General features: G+C 49.0%; 1 protein-coding gene across 1 annotated transcript in view; it reads right to left on the reverse strand.

Annotated features, from left to right (window-relative positions):
* Positions 1-27,425, reverse strand: part of CATSPERD (catsper channel auxiliary subunit delta) — a 43,773-nt gene that overhangs the window by 9,043 nt on the left and 7,305 nt on the right. The window contains exons 6-19 of the mRNA XM_024746020.1: positions 24,488-24,555; positions 22,915-23,028; positions 21,624-21,707; positions 17,516-17,666; positions 16,671-16,766; positions 11,614-11,696; positions 11,056-11,232; positions 8,592-8,705; positions 7,721-7,810; positions 6,925-6,983; positions 5,270-5,348; positions 4,550-4,602; positions 1,799-1,873; positions 321-449 (exon numbers count right to left, since the gene is read on the reverse strand). Of these exons, the coding sequence (XP_024601788.1) occupies positions 321-449; positions 1,799-1,873; positions 4,550-4,602; positions 5,270-5,348; positions 6,925-6,983; positions 7,721-7,810; positions 8,592-8,705; positions 11,056-11,232; positions 11,614-11,696; positions 16,671-16,766; positions 17,516-17,666; positions 21,624-21,707; positions 22,915-23,028; positions 24,488-24,555 (1,372 nt within the window). The remainder of the gene's footprint in view (positions 1-320; positions 450-1,798; positions 1,874-4,549; positions 4,603-5,269; positions 5,349-6,924; positions 6,984-7,720; positions 7,811-8,591; positions 8,706-11,055; positions 11,233-11,613; positions 11,697-16,670; positions 16,767-17,515; positions 17,667-21,623; positions 21,708-22,914; positions 23,029-24,487; positions 24,556-27,425) is intronic.

Genomic DNA, 27,425 nt, shown 5'->3' on the forward strand with positions numbered 1-27,425 from the left:
ATGGGAAGTGGCAGCCTCTGCGGCCAAGGAGAGAGGCCTGGGGGAAGAGCCTGCCCACACCTTGAACTTGGACTTCCGGCCTCTAGGACTGTGAGAAAGTCAGTGTCTGCTGTTTAAGGCCCCCAGTCTGTGGTGTTTTGTTAAGGCCGCCGAGCTAAGACGGGGAAGGGGAGGGGATGTGTGAGCTGAGAGCTACAGAGGGAAAAGGCAGGGAGAGGATGCGGCCAGAGCAAAGGGGTGGAGGGGGCTCTGGGGGCCTGTGATGATGGTGAGGGCGGCGGGGGGCTGGCGGGGTGGGGGGCTGGGGGGGGGGTCCTCACAGTTCCACCACCGGCTTCCATGGGGTGTCGTAGTAGACGAGGATGGGGCAGCCCAGCTTCTCGTAGTGGTAAGGCACCTCCAGGTCCTCCGTGGCCTTCTGACCCCGGAAGCTGGGGTCATAGGCTTCCCTGTGGGAGAGCAGGACGTAGACACGGGCGAGCTCCCGCCTGGCGCCCTAACGTCCACCCGCCCACAGCCCCGCTTCTTCCCTGCACATGGGGTCACGGTCATGGAGGCGTGTCTGAGCGGGGGCTTCAGAGTCCTGGTCGAAATGACCTTGGGACGCCTGCGGTGGTTGACATTCCGGGTCCACTTAGCTGGGCCACAGCACCTCGACTGTGGTCAGATGTGATTCTGGGTGTTTCTGTGAGGCTCTTCTTTGGGGCAGAGGTCAATATTGAAATCAGTAAAGCAGTGCTCTCCCTAATGTGGGTGCAGCTGGAGGCCCGAGTGGAACAAACATGGGCCTCCCCCAGCAAGAAAGAAGCCGGCCTGCAGATGGCCTTAAACTAGAACTGCAACTCTTCCCTGGGCTGCCAGCCCCTAGCCTCCCCTGTCAGACTGTGGACTCACCAGACCTCTACAGTCCGGGAACCAAGTCCTTAAAATAAATCTCTGTCTCTGTCACTCTGTCTCTGTCCCTCTGTGCCTCTGTGTCTCTCTGTCTCACACATACATCCTGTAGCTTCTCCCTCTCTGGAGACCCTGACTCACACACTCTCATGCCCCCAGGCTCTCTGGCTGCAGCCTCACTGGTTGGCAAGTCCAGCAGGGCCAGTTTCCGTCTCGGCCGTGGGTCTAGATGGGGGACGGACTCTTGGCTTGTGTTGGACGGGGGAGGGTCACGTCGTATAAGACCCACGAGTGTCTTCCCATGCCAGGGGGCTGGTGGTGTGCACCAGTGTGGGAGGGGCTCTCTGTGCCGCCCTGCAGAGGGGGTCACTTTGGCCGGCCACCCCCTCCTGCCTTGGCTGGACAGTGTCTGGCCAACTCCGCTAGCTGGGATGAACAGGGCACCGGGCTCCAGGAGCTGGTGGCAGGCTGGGGAGGGGTCTGAAAGCTGGCCCAGCAGGTGGCAGAGCCTGTGCAGACCTGGGCCAGGGGCCCTGCCACATCACACTGATTCCCCGAAGGCCCAGCCACCTTCCCCACCTGTCTGCTTGCTCCCTCAGATTCCCTGTGGGCTGGATATCAATTGGCAGGGTATCCATTTTAAAACGATTCTTTTTTTCCTTTCTTCAAAAAAAATTTGTTTTCTTTTCCATTACGGTTTAAAAATGATTCTTGGGACTTCCCTGGAGGTCCAGTGGTTAAGACTCTGAGCTTCCACTGCAGGGGGTTTCAATCCGTGGTGGGGGAACTAAGATTCCGCACGCTGGCACGGTGCGGCCAAATACATAAATAAAACTTTAAATAATGATTCTTGATTCGCCTTTGGCTCATGTGTGTGTGTTGGCGGTCGGTGGGGGGGGCTTACCTCTCAATGACGTAGCTATAGTTGTCCTGAAGGGCCACGGGGTCGAGGATGCCATTGTAACAGGCTGAGATTTCACTGCGAGCGACAAAAGATGGTGAGAAGCTGCCTGAACCCATGTGGGACCAAAGAATTGTGAATTGTTCCCTTTGACATATGTTATCTCCCCATTGGTTGGATTTTGAGCCCTTTCTTACCTTCTGGTTCTCCAAGATGCTCCAGGCTCATCTTTTTTTTTTTTTCGGTACACGGGCCTCTCACTGCTGTGGCCTCTCCCGTCGCGGAGCACAGGCTCCGAACGCGCAGGCTCAGCGGCCATGGCTCACGGGCCCAGCCGCTCCGCGGCATGTGGGATCCTCCCGGACCGGGGCACGAACCCGTGTCCCCTGCATCGGCAGGCGGACTCTCAACCACTGCACCACCAGGGAAGCCCCTCCAGGCTCATCTTGAATCTTCCCTGCCTGGCCTAGAATCAGCCATTTCGCCAAGGAGCCCTAGTTCCTTTTATTGGAGAATGATGTTACACATGGAGATGTGGGAGCTGGGTGTCCTGACTTTTGAGACAATCCTTTCCCTGTTTTCCTTTGTACTGTTACCATCTGTGCATGTATCCTTAAGCAACATGCAGTCCTGCCTTGGTATCTGCAGGGGGTTGGCCAGGATCTGCTGTAGCTAACACAATCCGAGGATGCTCAGGTCCCATAGTGGGGGCCTCTGTATCCTCGGGTTCCACGGCCACAGATTCAACCGACCATGAACTTAAACACCATCCACCCTTGGCTGGTTGAATCCGCGGATGCGGAACCTGCAGATACAAGGGCTGACTGTAGTTTATTTTTGCCTGATTTTGGATTTTTTTTTTTCTGTGCCACCCAGCCTGTGGGATCTTAGTTCCCCAACCAGGGATGGAACCTGTGCCCCTTGCAGTGGAAGTGCAGAGTCCTAACCACTGGACTGCCAGGGAAGTCCCCTGATTTTGCTGTGTATCCTTTTGATTCCACGCCCACGTTTGTACGATCCATCCAGACAATTCTGCCCCGTTCGTTTTCACTGCTGTGACATTCTGTTGTATCAAAACCCTGCACTTGGTTTACCCATCCTTCTGTCGATGGACATTTCAGTTGGCCTGCTTCCAGCTTGGAGCTGTTCAGAATAATGCTGCTGAGAACATTCTGGAACCTAGATCAGTGCAGACGTGCACGAGTGGAATTGCTGGTGGAAAGAAGAGCTTTCCAAAGCAGCCGAAAAATGTACACGCCCACCAGCAATGTCTGGGGGTTCCTGAGGCTGCCAGGGGGTTCCCATCCTTATAGTACTACTTTCCAGGCTTTGTCAATTCTGCCACGCTTGTGCTGAATATCGGTCTCTAACGTAGCTTTCATTTTCATTTTCCTATGAAATTGACTACTTTTTCAACAACTTTTTGTGTTTATCAGCCTTTTTCCCTCCTTTTTTGGGAGTGCCTGCTCAAGCCTTTTGCCCATTTTTTTCTATACGTTTGTCTTTTTTTTTTTTTCTGATTCGTAGGAATTCTTTATAAATTCTGGATACAAGTCCTTTTTTAGTTACATGGATGGCAAATACCTTTCCCACTCTCTTTATGGCAGCAGCTTTGAAAATATTGTTTTAAAGACTTTCCTGCACATATGTTCTAAATACTGATAACATCATTTATTGACTCAATAAAGCGTTTCCCTTTTGGGGGGAAAATCTGGTAAAACCATCACTTGACTTTATTATTGCCCCATGCAGTGGAGCGCTGAGGCTGGCTCTTACTAGCTCCGAGAGCCGGCTGTTATATCCTCAGGAGTTTCATGAGCCAGTAGAGACTCACTTTGGTAGTGATCTATAGGCTCCATGGGAGCATTTACACCACGGGAATTGGCAAATGCTACAAATCCGGGCTCCCCCAGAACTGGCTGTCGCCCATTTGCTGGCATACCACCGCCCGAAGGGGAGAACGTGTGGTGGTTTGGCCAGTCTTCAGGGGTTCTTCCTTTCTTTTTCTTCATTTCTCATGGCTGCGTTCTCTGCAGTAACTGTGGATCCTGGAAGCAAAGTTCCTCAAATTTTCAGCAGGCGATTAAACCCCAAATCTCTGAGCAGTTTTATAAATTTATTTATTTCATTTATTTATTTTTGGCTGCATTGGGTCTTCGTTGCTGTGCATGGGCTTTCTCTAGTTGCGGCGAGCAGGGGCTGCTCTTCGTTGCGGTGCGCGGGCTTCTCATTGTGGTGGCTTCTCGTTGTGGAGCATGGGCTCTAGGTGCGCGGGCTTCAGTAGCTGTGACACACGAGCTCTAGAGCTCAGGCTCAGTAGTTGTGGCGCACGGGCTTAGCTGCTCCGCAGCATGTGGGATCTTCCCGCTCGAACCCGTGTCCCCTGCATTGGCAGGCGGATTCCTAACCACTGCACCACCAGGGAAGCCCTCTCTGAGCAATTTTAATCAAAATGAGGAACTCAGGGACTAAAAGGGAGAAAGGGAATTAGCAAAGGATGAGGGAGCAGGGAGAAGTAAATTTCACCAAGTGGGTGTGGAGGAGGCAGCCACCCACTGTAGACTCTAACTTAATCTGTTAGGATTAATTATTGAGCTGTTCGTTATGGAAATGTTAAACATATGTAAAAGCAGACAGAGTAGTGTCACCCGACTTTAACAGTTGTGAAGCGATGGTGACCATCTCATCCAGTCCCCACTCCCCACCTCGCCACCCCCCACTTCTCCCCTCCCCACCCCATATCGACATACTCACTTCTGAATGACGATCTTCTTCTCCAGGTCACAACCGACTGAAATGAGGGCTGTCTGCAGCGGCGGGGGGATGTGGGGTGGAGAGACGAGGGGATGAGGATGCTGACCCCGGTCAGCGAGGGCACCATGAAAGCCCACGAGGGGGCGCACTTGATGCAGTCGGGACCATAAACCCTGCGCCTGGGTCGCAATGCGGTGTCCAGGTGCCTGGGACTCACAGAGTCAAACCCTAAGAGCCTGCCTGATCTATGGGGCACCACTAAGGTCCCGCCATCTGATAACCCCCAGCTAGTACACCTGCTCCGAAGTTGGTGAGTCCTGAGGCACAGCCCTGGGGGAAGACGATGGGGAAGGGGCAGTGACCTTGGCAACCAGGGCAGAATCACCTCCATTTCCAGATCCTGAGTGTGAGCTTAGCCAGCCCCTAGGGGACAAGCCAGCCAAGGCCTGCTGTCATCAGTCTTAACACTAAGGACAGAGAGTATGGGACAGGGGCTTCCCTGGTGGCGCAGTGGTTGAGAGTCCACCTGCCGATGCAGGGGACACGGGTTCATGCCCCGGTCCGGGAAGATCCCACATGCCGCAGAGCGGCTGGGCCCGTGAGCCATGGCCGCTGAGCCTGCGCGTCTGGAGCCTGTGCTCCGCAACGGGAGAGGCCGCAGCAGTGAGAGGCCCGCGTACCGCAAAAAAGAGTATGGGACAGCAAAAGTTTTGGTCATACCAGTGGCTTAAGGTCCAAGCATGAAATTTCTTTGTTGGCTATGTCCAGAGTGATGGTTGATATTGTGGGTCTCTTTATGCTGCAAGGCAATGGGAGTGTGTGTTATTGCAGTAAAAAGCATCGACAACCCACCCATTCATTTATCTATCCATCCACCCATCCACCCATCCATCCATCCATCCATCCATCCATCCATCCATCCATCCATCCGTTCATCCATTCATCTGTTCATCCAGTCGGTCCAGAATATTGACCAAGAACATCTGCTCACACATGGTGGCACCACCCTCCCTCTAGTTTCTACCTCTTCTTGAGTCAGTTTTGTTAATCTATATATAATTACTTACTGAAAAGAGCATCTGAGCCCCAGTTTTATTATCACCTAGCTGCATATAATGTTTTCTCATTGTTCTTTGAACAGGTTCAGTATCCATACTTTTATTTTCATTTTTCATTCCTATTGTTCATTTTAATTCTGTCTTTTCTCCATCAGGATTGTGGTGTCTTCTGGAGAACCAGCTTTATCTTACGTCTTGACTCTATGCTGTCTTTTTGTTCTCTATTTAATACATTCCATATTGTATCATGTTTCATTCCCTTCCCATAATTTCTTTTTGTTGTCCCCCTAGGTCCTTATGTTAAATATTTAGTTTATTTATCACTGGGTCCATTTTTTTTCCTCATAATAAAAGTGCTTGAGCTATACATTTTTTCTCTGAATATATTTGAGCTGAATTCTTTGATTCAGAGGTTGTTTACACGGTGTTTCTTTTACATATATATATAGTTTTTTGAGAAACTACCATTTGTAAAGAGTTTTTAAAAACATTTATTTTATTGAAGTATAGTTAATTTACAAAGTTGTGTTAATTTCTGCTGTACAGCAAAGTGATTCAGTTATACATTTATATATATATTGTTTTTTAAAAATTTATTTTATTTATTTATCTTTGGCTGTGTTGGGTCTTCGTTGCCGCACGCGGGCTTCCTCTAGTTGCCGCGAGCCGGCTTCTCACTACGGTGGCTTCTCGTGTTGCGGAGCACAGGCTCTAGGCGCGCGGACTTCAGTAGTTGTGGCTCGCAGGCTCTAGAGCGAGGGCTCAGTAGTTGTGGCGCACGGGCTTAGCTGCTCCGAGGCGTGTGGGATCTTCCCAGACCAGGGCTTGAACCCGTGTGCCCTGCATTGGCAGGCAGATTCTTAACCACTGCGCCACCAGGGAAGCCCTGTATATATATTCTTTTTCAGATCCTTTTCCATTATGGTTTGTCACAGGATATTGAATATAGTTCCCTGTGCTATACAGTAGGGCCTTGTTGTTTACCCATCCTATATATAATAGTTTGTTTGCATCTGCTAACCCCAAACTCCCAGCACATCCCTCCCCCACCTCCCCCTTCCCCTTTGCAACCACAAGTCTGTTCTCCATAGCTGAGTCTGTTTCTATTTCGTAAATAAGTCCATTTGTGTCACAGTTTAGATTCCACTAATAAGTGATATCATATGGTATTTGTCTCCCTGTAAGAGTTTAATCGTTCTTGCCTTACTGTCCTTGGAGTGTTGGAGTGGGGGAGTCTGGGTCTCGGCCCTGATTCCTTGGCTCCTGCTAAGGGGCCACCCTGGGGCCACCCACCGCTACCATCCGGTGATGACGTACCTGGAGGTGAAGTTGGGGTCAGCCCTGCCCCAGTGTTGCTGCTGCCTCAGTGAAATGTTCTGCGGAAGCAAGAGAGAAAATGCAACTGCAGCAGTGGGGCAGCCCCGGGTGGTCCCGCAATTAGGGCTCAGCAGAGACGGAGGGCAGGATGGGGGTGTTGGGAGGAGGAACCCGGGAGCCACCCAGCCTGCCTCTGGGTCTAAGCCCATGAAAGGCTTCTGGAAGCTCATGGGAATGACCCACCTGCTCCAAGCTGCCTGCCTTTGTCCCGGGGACCCACAGTGGGGCGTGACTTAGTTTCCCCTCCTACTTAGCTGTGATGTGACATGGTCTGATCCAAAGAGTTTGTTGTGGTCTGGGGTCAAGTCCCAACTCCCTGCTGTGACTGCGAGGCCTGGCTCTGCCCTATGGATCCCCCAGACCCATATTTGGCCAAGACCCTCCCGGTGGCCCTGGCTTGCCTCCTGATTCCAGGGTTTACCCAGCTAACTCAGGTCTCACGCCCTCCCCGGGTGGGTCAGGCTCCCCGCCCCATCCTCCTTGCCCCTTCTGTGTGACACCTGATGCCCTCACTCTCTGGGGGACTGCGGCCTGCCTGGGGTGGGGGAGGGGCAGGGGCTGTGTCCCCTCAAAATTCCGCAGCACCTTATCTGCGTGCGTGTAAGGAAGGGAAGCAGGAAGGAGGTCCTGCGAGGGACACCCTGAGGCGGCTGGACCTGGCTGGCCCAGTGGGTCAAGGCCGAGCCCCTCTCCTGTTGATCCGGGTTTGGGGGGGGAGGGGGAGAGGAGACCTCACCAGTCTGTGTTTGGTGTTCCCATCGTAGGTGTAGCCGTCCTCGTAGATGACAGCCTGCAGCCCCAGGGAATGGGGGTTGCTCACCATTACCTGGGGGCGGGATGGGAGACGCACGCTCTGTACGGCGCCAGCAGGCGCGGCGGGGAGCAGCTGGGGGCGCACCCACAGGTGACCCCGGTCCCCCTTCAAACTGAAGACTCAGCTTGCTCTGCAAACGCAGCTGCCGGCTCCATCCCCAAATGCGCCCCCACCACCACCCCGTGTCATCCACACCCCCTAACTGTGGCTCTGAGTCCCGTTGTGCAGACAGCCAAGCCCCTGCCGGGGGGGGGGGGGGCGGGAAGGGGGGGTGAGGAGAGAGAACAAGGCAAGAGCCAGCCTGGCGCCCCCTCGCGGGCCCTGGTCCCAGCTGGCTAGACATCCCCTTGAATCCTTACACTGGTCCACCCCTCTGTTTTCAGCTTGATTGTTTGCACCCAAGAGTCCAGGCTTGGACACGTGGGTTTCAGGGCCAGGAACGCCCACTGTTTTTCAGGCATCCCCTCCAGGAGGGAAGCCGGCGCTGGCTGAGCTGAGAGGGAGGAAAGGGCATTTTTGGAAAGGTTCTGGGGCAGCTCCGAAGAAGGGTGGAGAGCCGGCACAGAGGTAGTGGGAGAGGAGGCTGGGCCGGCAGGTGCACAGCCACGGCCAGGCATGTGGACCCTGGTGAGGAAGAAGGGGAGTTTCTAGGGGCTTCCTGGGTGAGCGTGTCTTCCGGGAGGGTGCCAGCGAATTTCCAGAGCCTGGGAATTGTGGGCACAGGACGTGAGGCCAAGGCTGCTAGGGATGCCAGGTGTCAGAAACACTTGTCAAACAGATAAAGCATGCTTACTAGTGGGACTGGTGATGTGCTGGGCCGGGGTATCATGAGGGCCGTCAACTCCAACTCACTGTTCATATCAATGGTATACATTTTATTTTCAAATTCTCCCTGCAGAAGTTCCACCTAGTTAGAAATGCAAAAAAAAAAAAAAAAAAAAATCCATCAGTCAGTCATTCAATCCAACAAATCAAGCCTCTGTTCCCCAAAGTACAGGGCAAGTGGTCAGTGGCAGGAGGGGGCTCCCCAGGGATGGAACCTTCCAGTCTCTCGGGTGCAGCAGCCTGGGCTGTCACTCAAGCCACTGTCTTCGCCGCTAGACCCTGGACCCGCAGAAGACCCTCAAGGTTCCCCCCACCCCCGGACACAGCCCCTCTTCTCTCCCGAAGTACCCTGGCCCCTCCACTCCCCGCCTGACTTCTTGCAGTAATTACCTGCTTGCGTTTCTTCCTAGAATTATTGCCAAGCGTGCATCCCTAGATGATATAATTTTTCTGTTTGCGAACATTTTGTCTTTTTAAGTCTCTTTCAACCCACAGCTCCCCCTCCCTCCCTTATCATTTTCATTTCTAGGCATCTTTGAAGAACCCAGACCGTGAGACCTGTAGATTTCCCGCTGTCTGGATTTCCCTGGGGCAGATGGACACATGTTCCTATGTGCTCTGCCTTTTTGGCAGATTGGTGGCTGGATCCATCACATTACGGTGGGATCGAGTTGGGAAGACCCAGCAGGTAATGATATTCTGTAGGTGGCACGTAATGGCCCGCTGTCTCTCTTTTCTGACGCTGGGGTTGCCACAGGGCGATACCTTATCATTTTGTTTTCATATATTCACCGGAATAATTTTATAAAGAGACCCTTTCCCTGTGCTGACCCAGCAGAAGGGTGTGAAGGAGAGGAGGAGAAATGCTTGCATCTTGCCTTTTATTTATCCCTTTTTTGTTGTTGTTTGCTGCGCGCGGGCTTTCTCTAGTTGCAGAGAGCGGGGGCTACTCTTCGTTGCGGTGCGTGGGCTTCTCATTGCGGTGGCTTCTCTTGTTGCAGAGCACGGGCTCTAGGCGTGTGGGCTTCAGTAGTTGTGGCTCGCGGGCCCTAGAGCGCAGGCTCAGTAGTTGCAGCGCATGGGCTTAGTTGCTCTGCAGCACGTGGGATCTTCCCAGACCAGGGCTCAAACCCTTGTCCCCTGCACTGGCAGGCAGATTCTTAACCACTGCGCCACCACGTAAGCCCTATTTATCCCATTTTTAAGACAGTGGGTTGGTTGCCTGCCGTGCTAGGAGGGGAACCAATAAGTTCCTTCTGATTCCAGGTCTGGGGTTGGCAAGGAATGACAAGGTTAACTGAAATGTCCTGTCCTGGCAACAGGACTCATGATTGCCCGTGTGCATCCCGGTCTCCCGGTGAAGGTGGTGTCTGCCAGGCTATTTACCCCGTCCAGACTCTATTCTTTTCTTTTTTTTTTTTTTTTAAATTTATTTATTTTTGGCTGTGTTGGGTCTTCGTTTCTGTGCGAGGGCTTTCTCTAGTTGTGGCAAGCGGGGGCCACTCTTCATCGCGGTGCACGGGCTTCTCGCTATCGCGGCCGCTCTTGTTGCGGAACACAAGCTCCAGACGCGCAGGCTCAGTAGTTGTGGCTCACGGGCCCAGTTGCTCCACAGCATGTGGGATCCTCCCAGACCAGGGCTCGAACCCGTGTTCCCTGCATTGGGAGGCGGATTCTCAACCACTGCGCCACCAGGGAAGCCCCAGACTTTATTCTTTAAAAGCAAATCGCTAAGGCCAGTCCACACTCAGGCAGGGGGCATTCAACACCACCTCCTGGAGGGGAGAGTATGTACTTATGTTATTTGGAACTCTTCTGTGATGGAGAGGTGTCTCCCATCCGTTTATTGATTCAGTCATTTATTTACATCGGTATGGACTCGTGTATATTTATTTTCTACTTTAGCTTATCATCCAATACTGACAACGATTTCAGCTTTCATCCATAGGATCTTGATAGGCTACATCGTCGCTTTGTCTTTTTTGGTGGGGAAACACTACTTGCTAACGCCGTCTTTCTCAGAACAGTTTCAGTGGCCAAATATTTGCATAAAAGCCTTGCTGTGGCTTCCTCTCCCTCTCTCTCTCATTCTCTCTTTCTTTCATTTTCCTGCACTTTGCATAAAACCAGCAATTCCCAGACATGCCAGACATGTGATTTCAAAGACCCACAGGAAAATGCTCAGGGCTGAGGATTGACTTGTTACTGTGGCAAGAAAAGGAAATAAGAAAAAACCCTGTTCCCATCTATTAGCACCATCATCTCATAAAAGGATGTTTTAGACAGAGTGTGTTTTATCGATAAACTGTACATGGCACAGTTGCCTTTCTTTTAGTTTTCATTTCACTGATCACCATGGACTCAAAGGCCCTTTGGAAATGGACACTCTGACATCTTTCTGGAAATTAATCCATAGAGTCACGACCACATACTTTGCAGACGTCAACTTGGAGTTGGGGATCCATGAGAATCGCCTGGATGTTCACGGGGCACTTCTGGAAATCAAAAGCTGGTGAGGTTGGGTCAGGGAGCGGGGTCAGTATCTCAAGCATGCCCACGTCAGTGAACATCAGGACCGCCTCTTCGGACCAGATGTTTTGGTCTGCAAACTAAGAGAAAAATGACTTCTGAGATCAGCTCATTCTCATTCTTTTTTGAGGATTTAAGCTTTTTCTTATGATTCATATTTAAAGAAGAAGACCCCCCCCCAAAAAAAAACCCCCAAACCCTAAGAAACCAAAAAACCGAGCAAAGTCATAAGTACACTTTGTTGAAGCACCGACTCTTCAGGTATAAAACTAATTGAAATTACTGTTATATTATCACTATTGCTATTAAAAGTACTATTACTATTTTAATAACTAGAGCAATTTCTTCAGAAAAAGGATCAGACAAAAGAAAAAAAAGAAAAAGAAGAAGAAAAAGGATCAGACATTTGCGAGGAAGACCGTTATTCCTTACCAACCAGGTAGCGCCGGGATTTTACCTACTTTGATAAGAGAACTTGACAGGATTCCCAGGCTTCCATAGTATAAATTATTCTCCTGAGTTAAAACGGCCAGTTCATTTTCATCTAGGGAAAACCAAAGAAGACAGAACAAAAATTGAAACAGGGGTTGTTTCCATGGACAAAAATATATTAAATATTAAAATTAGAAAATTACCCCAAATTCCATCATACAGACCAGGGGTCAGCAAATTTCTTCTTTAAAGGACGAGATGGGGACTTCCCTGGTGGCGCAGTGGTTAAGAATCTGCCTGCCAATGCAGGGGACGTGGGATCGAGCCCTGGTCCGGGAGAATCCCACATGCCATGGAGCAACTAACCCCGTGCGCCACAACTGCTGAGTCCGTGTGCCACAACTACTGAAGCCCGTGCGCCTAGAGCCCATGCTCTGCAACAAGAGAAGCCACCGCAATGAGAAGCCCGCACACCGCAACAAAGAGACAAAGCCCACAACTAGACAAAGCCCACGTGTAGCAACAAAGACCCAACACAGCCAAAATAAATAAATAAGAAACAAACAAACAAATAAATAAATAAAAGGAGAAAAAGGACTAGATGATAAGGATTTTCTGCTTTGCTGGTCATGTGATGTCTGTTACAAGTATCGGACCCTGCAAAAGCAGCTTATGGATAACTTGTAAATGAATAGCAGAACTATGTGCCAATAAAACTTTATTTTAAAAAAACAAGTGGTGGGCTGGAATTGGCCCACGGGCCATGGTTTGCTGACCCCTGTTGTAGGTAATGACTGTTAGTATTTTAGTAAACATCCTTTCCAGTAGTTTTATATATGTGGGGATTATATTCTGGGACCCTTCAAGCTGCTTTATATTTTTTTCTCTTTTTTTTTTGATAGTACAAGTTCAGTTTATTTATTTGTTTATTTTTAAATTCAAGTACAGTTGAAATATATTTTTCTTTCCTTCCATGTACATGAGTATACTTGGCCCATCGGCATTCTGTTGCCTGGATGAACCATAACTTATTTAACCAATGCTCCACTGATGGTCACTGAGATTGTTTCCAGTCTTTGGCAGATACAGAGTTCCAAGTAATGCAAGACATCATTAAAAGGTTTTATAAGAGGGGATGGCAAGATCCAATGTACATTTTTATTCTGTTTAAAAAAGACAGGGACTTCCCTGGTGGTCCAGTGGTAAAGAATCTGCCTTCCAACGCATGGGATGTGGGTTTGATCCCTGGTCAGGGAACTAAGATCCCACAGGCCGCGGGGCAACTAAGCCTGCGTGCCACAACTACAGAGCTCGTGCGCCTCAACTAGAGAGTCTGAGTGCCACAAACCACAGAGCCCATGCGCTCTGGAGCCTGCGCGCCACAACGCAAGATCCCGCGTGCCGCAACAAGGAGCCGACACAGCCAAAACGGTCAATCATTCAATCAATCAATCAAAAATAAATAAAATTAAAAAGACAAGGAAGTTTTCAGAAGAAGCAAGGTTTGGGGCTCTGTTGACACCTGGGGCAGGGTGGTTCTTCGTGGTGGGGCCGTCGTGGCCACAGTGGGGTGTGGAGCAGCATCCCCAGCCTCCACCCAGAAGATACCAGGAGCCCCCCGAGTCGTGATGACTACACGTGCCTCCAGACACTGCCCAGTGTCCCCAGGCTGAGAGCCAGTGGTCAGATGGAAAAAAGGGATCCCTCAGGGCAGCGGTAAGCTATGGGATGAGATTCCAGATACACAAACCTGAATGCAATCCTTGCAAGTCTGGACTCTATTTCTCTATTTAGAAAATAAGGAACCAATCCAGCAATCCCACTCCTGGGCATATATCCAGAAAAGGTGAAAACGCTAATTCAAAAAGATACATGCACCCCAATGTTCACTATTTACAGCAGTCAAGACATGGAAGCAACCTAAACATCCATCAACAGATGAATGAACAAAGAAGATGTCGTATATGTATATACAATGGAATATTACTCAGCAATGAAAAACGAATGAAATAATGCCATTCGCAGCAACATGGATGGACCTAGAGATTATCATATTAAGTGAAGTAAGTCAGAGAAAGACAAATATCATATGATACCATTTACATGTGGAATCTAAAAAAGTGATACTGATGAACTTATTTACAAAGTAAGAATAGACTCACAGACATAGAGAACAAACTTATGGTTACCAAAGGGGAAAAGGGGGAGGGATAAATTAGGAATTTGGGATTAACAGATACACACTACTATATATAAAATAGATAATCAACAAGGACCTATTGTATAGTACAGGGAACTCTACTCAATATATTATAATAACCTGTAATGGAAAAGAATCTGAAAAAGAATATGTATATTCAGTTATATATATAGATATGAAACTGAATCCCTTTGCTGTACACCTGAAACATTGTAAATCAACTATACTTCAATAAAAAAATAAAAATTTAAAAAAAGAAAATAAGGAACCATTAAAGATTCTAGACATGGGAAGTGATGTGTACTCATGGTTTAAAAAAAAAAAAGGAGGGGCTTCCCTGGTGGCGCAGTGGTTGAGAGTCTGCCTGCCGATGCAGGGGACGCGGGTTCGTGCCCCGGTCCGGGAAGATCCCACACGCCGCGGAGCGGCTGGGCCCGTGAGCCATGGCCGCTGAGCCTGCGCGTCCGGAGCCTGTGCTCCGCAACGGGAGAGGCCACAACAGTGAGAGGCCCGCGTACCGCAAAAAAAAAGAGGAGGGAGAAGACAACCCATAGAATGGGAGAGAATATATCTCTGATATATATTCTCATCCCATCTCTGATAAGGGACTTGTATCCCAAATATATAATAATTCAGTAATAAAGAGACCAACAGCCCAATTAAAAAATAAGCAAAAAATAAGCAAAAGATCTAAATGGACATTTCTCCAGAAGAGATATACAAATGGCCAATAAGCATGGGAAGAGACCCTCAACGTCATTAGTCAGTAGGGAAATGCAAATCGAGCCCACAATGAGATACCACTTCACAGCCACCAGGACGGCTCTAGTGAAAAAGACAGAAAGCCAAGTATGGGTGAGGATGTGCGGAAATTGGAAAGGACTAATACTGTGTGGTCCCACTCACAGGAGGTCCCTAGAGGAGTCACATCCATAGAGACAGGAAGTAGGATGGTGGGGGCTGGGGGAGGGGGATGGGGAGTTCGTGTTTAATGGGGCAGTTTCAGTTACACACGATGAATACATTCTAGAGATTGGCTGGACAACATTGTGCGTATACTTAAAACCGTACTGTGCACTTACAAATGTGTTCAGAGGGTAGATCTCATGTTAAGTGTTGGTACCACGATAAAAAAGAAGATGACGGGTAATGGAAAAGGCAAACAGTAGAATGACTCACACAGTAATACGATACCATTTACATAAAAAGCAACCACAACATCTATCCTCCTACCAAGTTATTACAATAATATTAACCATATTCCTTATGCTGTATATCACATCCTTGCGACTCATCACTTCATAACATAGGCAAATGTCAAATCACTATGTAGTACACCTGAAACCAATATAATAGTGTCTATCAACTCTATTTCAATAAATGGAAAGAAAAAATGGGGGAAAAAGGGGAAAAAAAAAGCAACCACAACAAGCTACACAGATGGCGCTGTACATTTTCAGCAGGTCCATATTTAATATAGGTTGTGAGGCTTTCAACTGGCTAAAAAGATACTTTCCAGATTCCTAACAGTGATGACCTTTAGGAAGCCAAAGAGGGGCCTGGATTCAAAAGGCTGGTCAAAAGGACTTTAATTATAGTTGTAATGTTTAAAAAAAACCAAACTTTTAAAGGACCGTGCTTCACTGGCATATTTATAAATTACTTTTATATCATTACTTTCTATCGTGATAAATTAACGTTTAACAGATAAACGGACATAGACAGTAGGAGGTAACTCAGTGATGGGCAAACAGGGAAATATGGGATCTTCAAAGTTACACGGGTGGGACTTCCCTGGTGTCACAGTGGATAAGACCTTGCGCTTCCAATGCAGGGGGCCCGGGTTCGATCCCTGGTCAGGGAACTAGATCCCACATGCATGCTGCAACTGAGAGTTCGCATGCCACAACTAAGGAGCCTCCCTGCCACAACTAAGGAGCCTCCCTGCCACAACTAAGGAGCCTCCCTGCCACAACTAAGACCTGGTGCAACCAAATAAAAAAATAAATATTTTTTAAAAATTACACGGGGACTTCGCTGGTGGTCCAGTGGTTAAGACTCCGTGCTTCCACTGCAGGGGGTACGGGTTCGATCCCTGGACAGGGAAGATTCCACATGCCACGCTGCGTGGCCAAAAAAAAAAAAAAAGAAAGGTCACATGACTCCACAGTTTGTTGCACTATTTGCCTCAAATAGTGAGGAGCATGTGAGGAGAAAAGTTACACTGGTGGGTTTCATTTTACCTGACTGAACCAGCGGCAGGACAGCAGCAGGATGACAATTCACTGGCAAAGAACTCCTGGGGGTGCCATCTGTCATGGGCTGAATTGTGTCCCCTCCAAACAAGATATGTTGAAGCCCTAACCCCCAGGACCTCCCCAGGATGTGGCCTGATTTGGAGCCAGGGTCTTTACACAGGTGATACGGTTAAGGTGAGGTCATTCGGGTCGGCCCTAATCCAATAGGACTGGCGTCCTTGTAAAAGGGGGAAATTTGGACACAGGCATACACAGAGGGAAGATGATGGGAGGGCACAAGGGGAAGACGGCCATCTGCAAGCCGACGGGAGAGGCCTCCGAGGGAACTGGCCCTGCCAACACCTTGACCTCAGACTCCTGGCCTCCAGAACTGGGAGAAAATAAATGTCTGTTGTTCTAATTCACCCAGTTTGGGGTTGGGGTGCTTTGTTAGAGCAGCCCCAGCAAACGACATCCAACTGACATTCCATTTCACTGTGAAAGGACACAAAAGTTTCTGCTCTGAGTTCTAGAATGTGTAATAACCGTATTTTGTTTCTGTTTTGGCCAGGCTGGATCTAGGGGGACAGAGGTGAATAAGTCAGGTCTAAAGCAGTTCTAGAAAGCTACCCTCAGGTCGGGCACGCACTGGCAGCAACGCTGTGGATGGTGATGTTGGCTTCAGAGATGGAAGAATACAAGATGTGTTGTCCTTCTCGCACCTGGACAGCGTTGACCAGCTGGCCTAGGGGATGACAGAGAAAATCGCGAGACATGAGCACATATTAGGCACGGGATCCCCCGCTGCCCACCTGGCCCCTCGGTTTACGACTCAGATGATAAAGAATCAAGGAAAATGCAGCCGTGAGATGCAATGCTGTAAAACATCACATAGAATACATTAGGTTTAAGAAAATGCAACCCCCCCCCCCAATCTTCTTGATGTGAGAGCTCTGAGGAATGGACTGGATACCAGGTGAACTGCAGGATGCCTTTTATTATACAGGTAACATGTAATCAGAACTTTCTTCCTGAAATGCCCCCCACCCACCCCCCATGGCCAGGCCAGCCCTAAGCCCTTTTCTTGCATTGGAAGGAAACAGCTGTGTTCAGGTGGCTGACTGGTACTAGGGGGCGTGCTGCAATTGTGGGTGCTCTGGCAGCCACTGTTGTGCCCAGAGGTCCCTGACAGCACCTCCTCCAGGGGGGGCTGCCTTTTGCGCTTCTCCTTACTTGGGCTGGTAGGCTGGAGCTCATGTGTCTAGGCCTCAAAACAAGATCTGCAGTTCCTGGACTTGGCCCCTCTGCCCTAGGTGTCCAGTGACTTTCAGAACCTGCCTACAGGGTCTAAATATCCCAGGAGGAGGGAAATGGGGGTTGGGGGGTCGAAGTGAGAATGGCAAAGTGACAGTGGTCTTGTCGTCATCCACTCAGGTCAGGGAGAGAAAAAATGAACACTTGTGCTTGCCCACCCTGAGCCTGGGCCTCGCTCACCTGCATTTCGGGAAACCAGCAGGCTCTTCTCAAACCAGAAGATCAGGATGCCTTTCTGGCCCGGGGCAATAAGGATGTCAAGGGTCCCATTGTAGTCAAAGGGAAGCCCAAAACTGCGGTTCAGAGGGTGGTCTGAGTAGCTGAACATGGCCTGAGAGAAGAATATTGAACCTTGAGCAAGAAAAGAAATGACCGCAATAGATGGACTGTGGACTCACATGTGTGAGTCCATGTGCTTTGTCACTGGAACTTTCTTCAGACCTTATTACCTAGTCCAGTGCTTCTCAGCTTGGGGTGATCCTGCCCCCAGGGGACACTGGACAGAGTCTGGGCTCATCTGTGGATGTCATGACTTGCGGGGCTCCTGGTATCGAATAAGTGGGGGCAGGGTGGCTGCTCTACACCCCACAGCACCCGGGATGGGCCCTCATGACAGAGGACACCCCCGCGGTGCTGAGAGCCCTCTCTCTCCAGCTCTGCCACGCCCACGTTGGTGCCCTTGTACCTGGATTATTATTCAAGCTGATTTCCCAGGGCTGGTCCCCAGATTCTTTTCTTTTTTTTTTTTTTTTTAGCCATGCCCTGTGGCTTACGGGATCTTAATTCCACGAACCCCCGATTCTTTTTTTTTTTTTTTTTTTTTGGCCATGCCCTGTGGCTTACGGGATCTTAATTCCACGATCAGGGATCACACCCGGCCCTGGCAGTGAAAGCGCAGAGTCCTAAGCACTGGACCGCCAGGGAATTCTGCATACGACCCCACCCCCACCGATTCTTTTCCTAACAGCCTTTTGTGTCTTGTGACCCTCTAAGAGCTGGCTCTTAACTAAAGTCTAAATTACTCTCCGTGGTTCTCAAAGTTCTCATCTGCTCTTTTTTTTTTTTTTTAATTAAAGTATAGTTGATTTACAATGTTGCAATAGTTTCTGGTGTATAGCAAAGTGATTCAGTTATATATAAATTCCTTTTCAGATTCTTTTCTATCATCTGTTCTTTACGGAAGACCTCTGACAGCACTACACAAGGATGGAATTAAAAGACCCAACACTGGGGCCTCCCTGGTGGTGCAGTGGTTAGGAACCCGCCTGCCAATGCAGGGGACGTGGGTTCAAGCCCTGGTCCAGGAAGATCCCACATGCTGCGGAGCAACTAAGCCCGTGCACCACAACTACTGAGCCCCCATGCCACAACTACTGAAGCCCATGTGCCTAGAGCCTGTGCTCTGCAACAAGAGAAGCCACTGCAATGAGAAGCCTGCGCACCTCAACGAAGAGTAGCCCCCGCTCGCTGCTACTAGAGAAAGCGCACCTGAAGCAACGAAGACCCAATGCAGCCAAAAATAAGTAAATAAAATTAGAAAAAACAAAACAAAAGAACACCAACACTGGGGCTTCCCTGGTGGCTCAGCGGTTAAGAATCCGCCTGCCACTGCAGGGGACACGGGTTCGAGCCCTGGTCCGGGAAGGATCCCACATGCTGCGGAGCAACTAAGCCCGTGCACCACAACTACTGAGCCTGCGCTCTAGAGCCCGCGAGCCACAACTACTGAAGCCTGCGCGCCTAGAGCCCGTGCTCTGCAACAAGAGAAGCCACTGCAATGAGAAGCCCGCACACCACAACGAAGAGTAGCTCCGCTCTCCTCAGCTAGAGAAAACCTGCGTGCAGCAACGAAGACCCAACGTAGCCAAAAATAAATAAATAAAATAAATTTATATATTAAAAAAACCCAACACTGACATTGGTTCATAAGTGAGTACCACCAAGATACCGGCATCCGTTTTCCAGAAGATGCACCGTGGCGGAGGGAGAGATTTTCCGCAGGATGGCTTGCCGAGTGCCTCCGAGTTCGCAGCAGGTGTACTTGGTTTGCAGGATCCTAGTTCCCCGACCACGGATCGAACACGTGGCCCCTGCAGTGAAAGTGCCGAGTCCTAACCACTGGACCACCAGGGAGTTCCCTGGGTGGCTTTCTATGTGCCTCCTGGGGCGAGCAGAGAAGCTGAGCGGTCAGGGCGAGGGTGAACTGTGCACGGGCTGCTGACCTTGACTCGCCCCGCCCCCACTGCGGCCGCAGGGGCCAGACCCATCCATCCTCACTATGCGCTAAGGGACCGTGAATGTGAGTCCGCAGCCCCCAGCCCACGCCTGCTCAGCGATGGATTGGCTGCCTGCGGGTCCCTGGAGCCTGAGAGGCATCTCAGCTGAGCTGCCAGGGGTCAGAGTAGCCAATTAAGACAACGAGCCAAACACTAGAGTGCATTCCGCTTTTAACTGCGCACTGCGGTGGCGTAAGAGCCCAGGCCAGAGAAAACGCCAAGGGCCCCTGTCCGTCCCTCCGCAACGGAACCGCGGAGGGTCTCCTGGCTCAGCGCAGGGGTGGGATTCATTTCCCTGTGTGGGGAGCCCCAATCAAAAGGCGCCTGCAGGGACTTCCCTGACGGTCCAGTGGTTAGGAATCCCTGCTTCTACAGCAGGGTGCACGGTTCGATCCCTGATCTGGTTGGGGAACTAAGATCTCGAATGCCGCATGGTGTGGCCAAAAAACGAAAACAAACAAACAAGCAAGCAAAACAAAAAACAAAAAACCACCCAGGGCCTCGGCCTCGGGAGGTGGAAGGACCAGGAACGGAAAAATACTGAGTCAGAGAGCCGGGAAGTGGCTCCAGGCTTCCCCCTCCTCCCTCCCTCAGGAGTCAGAGGTCTGAAGACCAAGCCTGGGCTGGGAATGCAGAGATGCACAGAGCTTGCCTGACCAGAGGCAGGAGTCCTTGACCACAACGCCTTCAGAGCCTGCCCGTGCATCGTGCCCCAGGTGTGGAGTGCGGAGGGCAGCTCCCCCAACCTCCGCCCCCATGCCCTCCAGGTAAAGCCCTGTGACTGCCTGTGGTCAGATCTGGGAAACCATGCACAGGTTGTAACCAGAGCCGGACTCCTCAGCCACCTCTACATTCTTGGGATTTCCAGAGTCTGGGAGTGTCTCATTCAACAGGCGCCCTGGCAGTGCGTGCTCATGAGGGGACTCTGGATGGGGGTCTGGGCCCACCGTGTGATTAGAGGGTGGGGCTTTCAGCCACCAGGTAGCAGCCCAGCCTCTGGGAGCTTCCTGATTGTGGGTCTCCCCCAAACTTCAGAGTGGCACACCTTGCTTACAAATTTTGCAACACGGGGGTACTGACTGTACTTTAATCTTTGCCTGACTTAATATTTTTTCTTCAGGTGCACTTTGCATGGACTGATTCCTCTTCTTAACTTAGTCTTATCCTAAATGATACCTGTGAAGTCACAGTTTTCATGTCCCGATTTTCTGAATCCACGTGAAAATAATTGTTAACAAAAGGGTTGACATGAGGCATTTAAAATGGTCTTGGGTGCCACCAGTGACTCATGCACCACACCTTGTATTTTATCCCTTAGTGCCCAGCACCTCCTAGACCCTACTTAAATACTGCTGAGTGCATGCCTGAATGAGCTAATGAATGGGGGGAGAGAGAGATGGTGGGTGTGCGGGTGGGTGGAAGGGTATATGGATGAATAGGTAGCTGGGTGGATGGATGGTTGAGTAGATGGATGAATGGATGGATGTGTGGATGAGTGGGTGGATGGATGTGTGGATGGATGGATGGATGGAGGGATGAGCAGGTTAATGGATGGGTGGATGGATGGATAAGTAGGTTGATGGACGGATGAGTAGATGGGTAGATAGGTGGATGGATAAATAGATAAATGGAAGGATGAATAGATGGATGGATGGGTGGATGGATGAGTAGATGGGTGGGTAGGTGGGTTGGTGGATGGATGGATGGATGGATTAATGAATAAGTAGGTTGATGGATGGATGGATGGATGATGGATGAGTAGGTAGGTAGATGGAAGGATGGGTGGGTGGTTGGATAAATAGATAAATGGAAGAATGGATAGATTGATGGATGGATATGTGGATGGATGAGTAGGTGGGTCAATGAGTGGGTGGATGGATACATGGATGGACAGGTGAATGAAAAGCTAGATGGATTTCAGATATGAAAATCTAAGTGTGTGAGTTTTGACAAAAACCTGGCTTGGGGTAAGGGTCACTGAAGTGGTTCTTCCCAGTTCAAAAGGTACTTACCTTCCGTTGGTCAACGAGAAGCAGCCCAACCTGTGAGAGGGAGTAGAAGTAGAAGATCCCGCCCAAGGAACCGACTAGTTCTGCCTACGAAACAAACAAAATATAAGTAAGTTATAAACATGTGCTTAATTCTAATTTTAACTCTAGATTATCCAGTAAGCTAAAAGGAAGGAAAGTCTTTTTCTTTTTAACAGTATTGTGATCTGTTTTCCCTCTGTAAAAATGTAGCATGTAGGGCAGAACTTTGAATGAAGTCGGCTTTGCCTGGGTTGATAGGGGAAGTGGTGTGACCCACACTGTGAGGTGCCTGCCTAGGTCCCTCACTCCTGCCTAAGTTCCTCATTCCTGATCTTTGGCTGGTCAGCAAGTGCCCACGAGCAGGCAAGTTGGAGCATGAGGCCAAGGACCCCAACCTAGGGACAGTGGGACAGATTGCCATGGCAACCCAGCTGGCTCCCTCCAGACACCTTTCAGGTAAGAGAGAAAGACCACCATCTTATTTAAGCCTCTGTTATTTGGTTGTGTGTGTGTGTGTGTCGGGGTGGGGAGTATTTCTATTATATACAGTGTCCTCCCCCAATTCATAGGTTGAAACCCTAACCCCATGTCTTCGTCTGTTAGGGCTGCTATAACAAAATACCATAGGCTGGGAGGCTTATAACAACAGTGCCCTCCTTTATAAGGGCACTAATCTCATTCATAAGGGCTCCACCCTCATGACCTAAGCACCTCCCAAAGGCCCCCATCTCCTAATACATCACATCAGGCATTAGGATTTCAACATATGAATTTCGGGGGGGGACACAAACATTCAGACCATAGCACCCCCAAAATGATGGTATTTGGAGGTATGGTCTTTCGGTAGCAATTAAGTTTACTAAGCCCTAATCCAGGAAAACCTCATCTTAACTAATTACATCTACAAAAATCTTATTCCAAGGAAGGTGACATTCTGAGGTTTCAGGGTGGACATGAATTTTAGGGGGACACATGTTCAACCCAGTCCAGTTCTCTCATCTGTAAAATGGGGATGCTGGTGGTACCTGATGTTGTAATCCATGTGCAGCCTTTACTATGGCACCAGCTTTTTCCATGAACCATGCTGTCTCCTTTCCTAACTTCCTAATCTCCCTAGCCAGCTGCTCTGACCTGAAATTCTTCCCTACCCTCCCATCCGGCTGGACTCTTCGAGAGAGAAAAGTCCTTGCTCGCCACGGACAGCTAATTACTCCTATCCCACAGGACACATTTTTCTGTTTGTTTGTTCATTTTCTTACCAAACTGAACATACCTGTCTCTCCTGGGAATATTTCTGAAATCTGTATCCCCGGGTATTTGAGAAATAGATATTGGCCTGAGATATCTGATCTCCATGCAAATAAGCAAAAACTGAGTTACTTATATCCTGGAAGAACACACAAATAAAACAGTCTCTTTAAAAGGAGATAGAAGGTGCGGGGGCGGCAGCTGGGGAGATGTTCTTTAAACAGATAAATCAGTTCTGGAGGTCTAATGCACAGACAACAATACCGTATTAGAAACTTCAAAGTTCCTAAGAAACTAGATCTTGTTTCCACAACAGAAAAGCAATGATAATTTTGTGACATGACAGGATGGTAATCATACCGCAACATGTAAATGTAGCAAATCAACACATTGTATACCTTACCTTTACACAGTGTGGTATATCAGTTACATCTCAATTTAAAAAGCAGGGAGGACAGATGCCAGTGATAACATGCCTGGGCATTTATCCCAGAGAAATGAAAACTTATGTCCACACAAACACCTGTACGTGAACATTTATAGTGGCTTTATTTGCACCAGCCAGAAAGTGGAAACAACCCAATTCTGGTACACCCACCACTGAGGAAAAGAACAGACTAGACATATACGTGACAAATCAGATGAGTCTCCTGAGAATTTTGCTGAGAAAAGCTAGTCCCCAAAGGTTTCATATTGAATGATCCCATTTATACAACATTCTTGAAATGATAAAATTAGAGAGATGGAGAACACGTTAGTGGTTCCCAGGGGTTAGGGCAGGGCACAGAGGTATGGAGAGTTTTGGGGCCACGAAACAGTTCAGTGTTTTCTTTCTTTTTTTTTTTTTTTTTTTTTTGCGGTACGCGGGCCTCTCACTGTTGTGGCCTCTCCCGTTGCGGAGCATAGGCTCTGGACGCGCAGGCTCAGCGGCCATGGCTCACGGGCCCAGCCACTCCGCGGCATGTGGGATCCTCCCGGACCAGGGCAAGAACCCGTGTGCCCTGCATCGGCAGGCAGACTCTCAACCACTGCGCCACCAGGGAAGCCCCAGTTCAGTGTTTTGATGGCAAGAGCGGTTCTCTTGACTTTAGGCAGTTGTATCCATGTCAATTTCCTGTTTGTATCACTATAGTTATGTAAGATGTAACCACTGGGGGAAACTGGGTGAGGGATACATGGGACTCTGTATTATTTTTTCAACTTCCTGTACATCTATAATGATTTCAAAATAACAGGTTTTAAAAAAAGAAGATAGATGGATATATTCACAGTGTGTCAGCCAGATGATCCGGGGAGCTCCAGAGCCCTCCCACTGGCTCTCAGTCCTCTTCTGAACCCTGGGAGATAACATGGCCTGAGTCCTGAGTCCATCACTGTCCCAGCCCTCAAGGCTTACACTTCTTTTTTTTTTTTTTCTGCTTCGCTGCATGGCATGCGGTATCTTAGTTCCCTGACCAGGGATCAAACCCGTGACCCCTGCAGTGGAAGCATGGAGTCCTAACCGCTGGACCGCCAGGGAAGTCCCTACACTGTCTTTATTTCCATTCATAATTAGCTCACAGCAGAGTAAAAAATGAGATACAACACATGGTACTCACCATGCAAAAGGAATTTCCACTGTAACAACAGTTGTCACCAGAAATATGTGAAACAGGGTGTTCTACACCTGAAAGGAAAAGGGAATTGAAATGCTTTCTGAGTTCCCTGAATGTTCAGAGAGAAGGTTAGAGCAGGGTTTCTCATCCTCCACACTGACATCTGGGGCCAGATTGTTCTCAGTTGAAGGGGCTCCTGGGCACTGTAGGATGTTTTGCAGTATCCCTGCTTCTACTGACTTATTTAACTTATTAAATTAGTTATATAATGATTTATTTAACCAGTGGAACTCTACTCCAGTCTTTTTTTTTTAAGGTTTTCTTAAGCTTTAGATCACAAAGCATCCTTTTTTTTTTAATTAAAAAACTTTTTTTAAATTTATGGCATGTAGGATCTTAGTTCCTGACCAGGGATGGAACATGTGGCCCCTGCAGTGAACGCACGGAGTCTTTTTTTTTCCCAAATAGAATTTATTTACTTAGGCTGTGCCAGATCTTAGTTGCGGCCTGAGGGATCTTAGCTGTGGCATGCAAACTCTTAGTTGCAGCATTTGAACTCTTTTAGTTGTGGCATGCATGTGGGCTCTAGTTCCCCGACCAGGGATTGAACCTGGGCCCCCTGCATTGGGAGCTTGGAGTCTTACCCACTGGACCTCCAGGGAAGTACCTCTCCTCTAGTCTTAACAACCAAAAATGTCTTCAGACATTGCCAAGTGCCATCTGGCAGGTGAGGGGCAGAATTGTCCCTTGTTAAGAACCACTGGTTTGGGGTCTTCCTTGGTGGTGCAGTGGTTAGGAATCTGCCTGACAATGCAGGGGACACGGGTTCAATCCCTGGTCCAGGAAGATCCCACCTGCCGCAGAGCAACTAAGCCTGTGCGCCACAACTACTGAACCTGCGCTCTAGAGCCCGTGCTCCGCAACAGGAGAAGCCACCGCAATAAGAAGCCCACGCACCGCAACGAAGAGTAGCCCCCACTCGCCGTGACTAGAGAGAGCCTGTGCGCAGCAACGAAGACCCAATGCAGCCCAAAATAATAAATAAATAAATAAAATTTTTAAAGAAAGAGAGAGAGAAAAGATAAAACTTAAAAAAAGAAAGAGCTCACAAACCATGCAGGGCGGGGGGGAAATATATTTTTAAAAAAACCCCACTGGTTTGGCAGAAACTCTTTTAGGACTCTGCCAAAATTGCAGGAAGGGCGCCCTTCTCTTAGCAAGGCATTCTCTGATTCTGTTTTAAAAGGAGAAGCTTCAGCTCCAGAGAAAATACACACGTGGCCAACAAGCACATGAAAAGATGCTCAACATCACTAATCATTAGGGAAATGCAAAGCAAAACCACAGTGAGATACTGTTCCACACCCATTAGGATGGCTACTATGACAGAAACAGAAAACAAGCTTCAGTGACGATGTAAAAAAATTGGAACCCTTGTGCACTGGTGGTGGGAATGTAAAATGGTTCAGGCAGTGTGGAAAACAGCGTGGAGGTTCCTCACAAAATGGAAAATATGATCCAGCCAATTCCACTTCTGGGTACACACCCACCAAAAACTAACAGCAGGGACTCAAGGAGACATCTGTATACACATGTTCAAACTGGCATTATTCACAATAGCTAAAACATGGAAGCAGCCGAGTGTCCATTGACAGATAAATGGATAAGAAAATGTGGTCCATTCATACAATAGAATACCATTCAGCATTAAAAAGGAAGGAAATTCTTTTTTATATGTAAATTTATTTATTTTTGGCTGCATTGGTTACTGTGCGCGGGCTTTCTTTAGTTGTGGCGAGCAGGGGCTACTCTTCGTTGCGGTGCGTGGGCTTCTCATTGCAGTGGTTTCTCTTGTTGCAGAGCATGGGCTCTAGAGCGCAGGCTCAGTAGTTGTGGCACATGGGCTTCAGTAGTTGTGGTGCACGGGCTTCAGTAGTTGTGGCTCGTGGGCTTCAGTAGTTGTGGTGTGTGGGCTTCAGTAGTTGTGGCGCGCGGGCTTCAGTAGTTGTGGCTGGTGGGCTCTAGAGCGCAGGCTCAGTAGTTGTGGCACATGGGCTTAGTTGCTCCACGGCATGTGGGATCTTCCTGGACCAGGGATCGAACCCGTGTCCCCTGCATTGGCAGGCAGATTCTTAACCACTGCGTCATCAGGGAAGTCCCAAAAAGGAAGGAAATTCTGACACATGTTACAACATGGATGAACCTTGAGGACATTATGCTCAGTGAAGTATGATCCCAATACTGTATGATCCCACTCATTTGAGGTCCCTAGAGGAGACACATTCATAGAGACAAAGTAGAATTGTGGGTGCAGGGCTGGGGAGGAGGATGGGGAGTTAGCTGTTGGGATGCTAGTAAACAAATTGATGGAGAGAAGAGGAAGGACAGAGAGTAGACTGACTTACGTTACAAGGAGCCCTGATGGTTCCTTCGTAAGTTAAATATAGAGTTTCCATCTGACCCAGCAATTCCACTCCTAGGTTTCTACCCAAGAGAATTGAAAACATGTATCCACACAAAAACTTGTACACAGATGTTCACAGCGGCACTATTCACCATGGCCCAAAGGGGGAAACGACCTCAATGTCCACCAGATGATGAATGGATACACAGAAGTGGTCAATCCGTACAATGGAGTGTTACTCAGCCATAAGAAGGAATGACCTCCTAATACACGCTACGACATGGATGAACCTCAGAAACGTGATGTTCAGTGAGAGAACCCAGAGGAAAAAGGCCGCATGTTGTGTGATTCCATTTATATGAAACATCCAGAACAGGCAAATCCACACAAATGGAGAGTGGGTGAGTGGTTGCCAGGGGCTGGGGGAGGGGGAGGGGGAGTGACTGTGAATGAGGACGGGGTTTTTTTTCGGGGGGATGAAAATGTTCTGGTACTCAACAGTGGTGGCTTTTTTTTTTTTTTTTTTTTTTTTTTTTT

Source organism: Neophocaena asiaeorientalis, unplaced genomic scaffold (genome assembly GCF_003031525.2).
Source record: "Neophocaena asiaeorientalis asiaeorientalis breed wild unplaced genomic scaffold, Neophocaena_asiaeorientalis_V1.1 scaffold357, whole genome shotgun sequence".
In the NCBI taxonomy this organism is placed as follows: domain Eukaryota; kingdom Metazoa; phylum Chordata; class Mammalia; order Artiodactyla; family Phocoenidae; genus Neophocaena; species Neophocaena asiaeorientalis.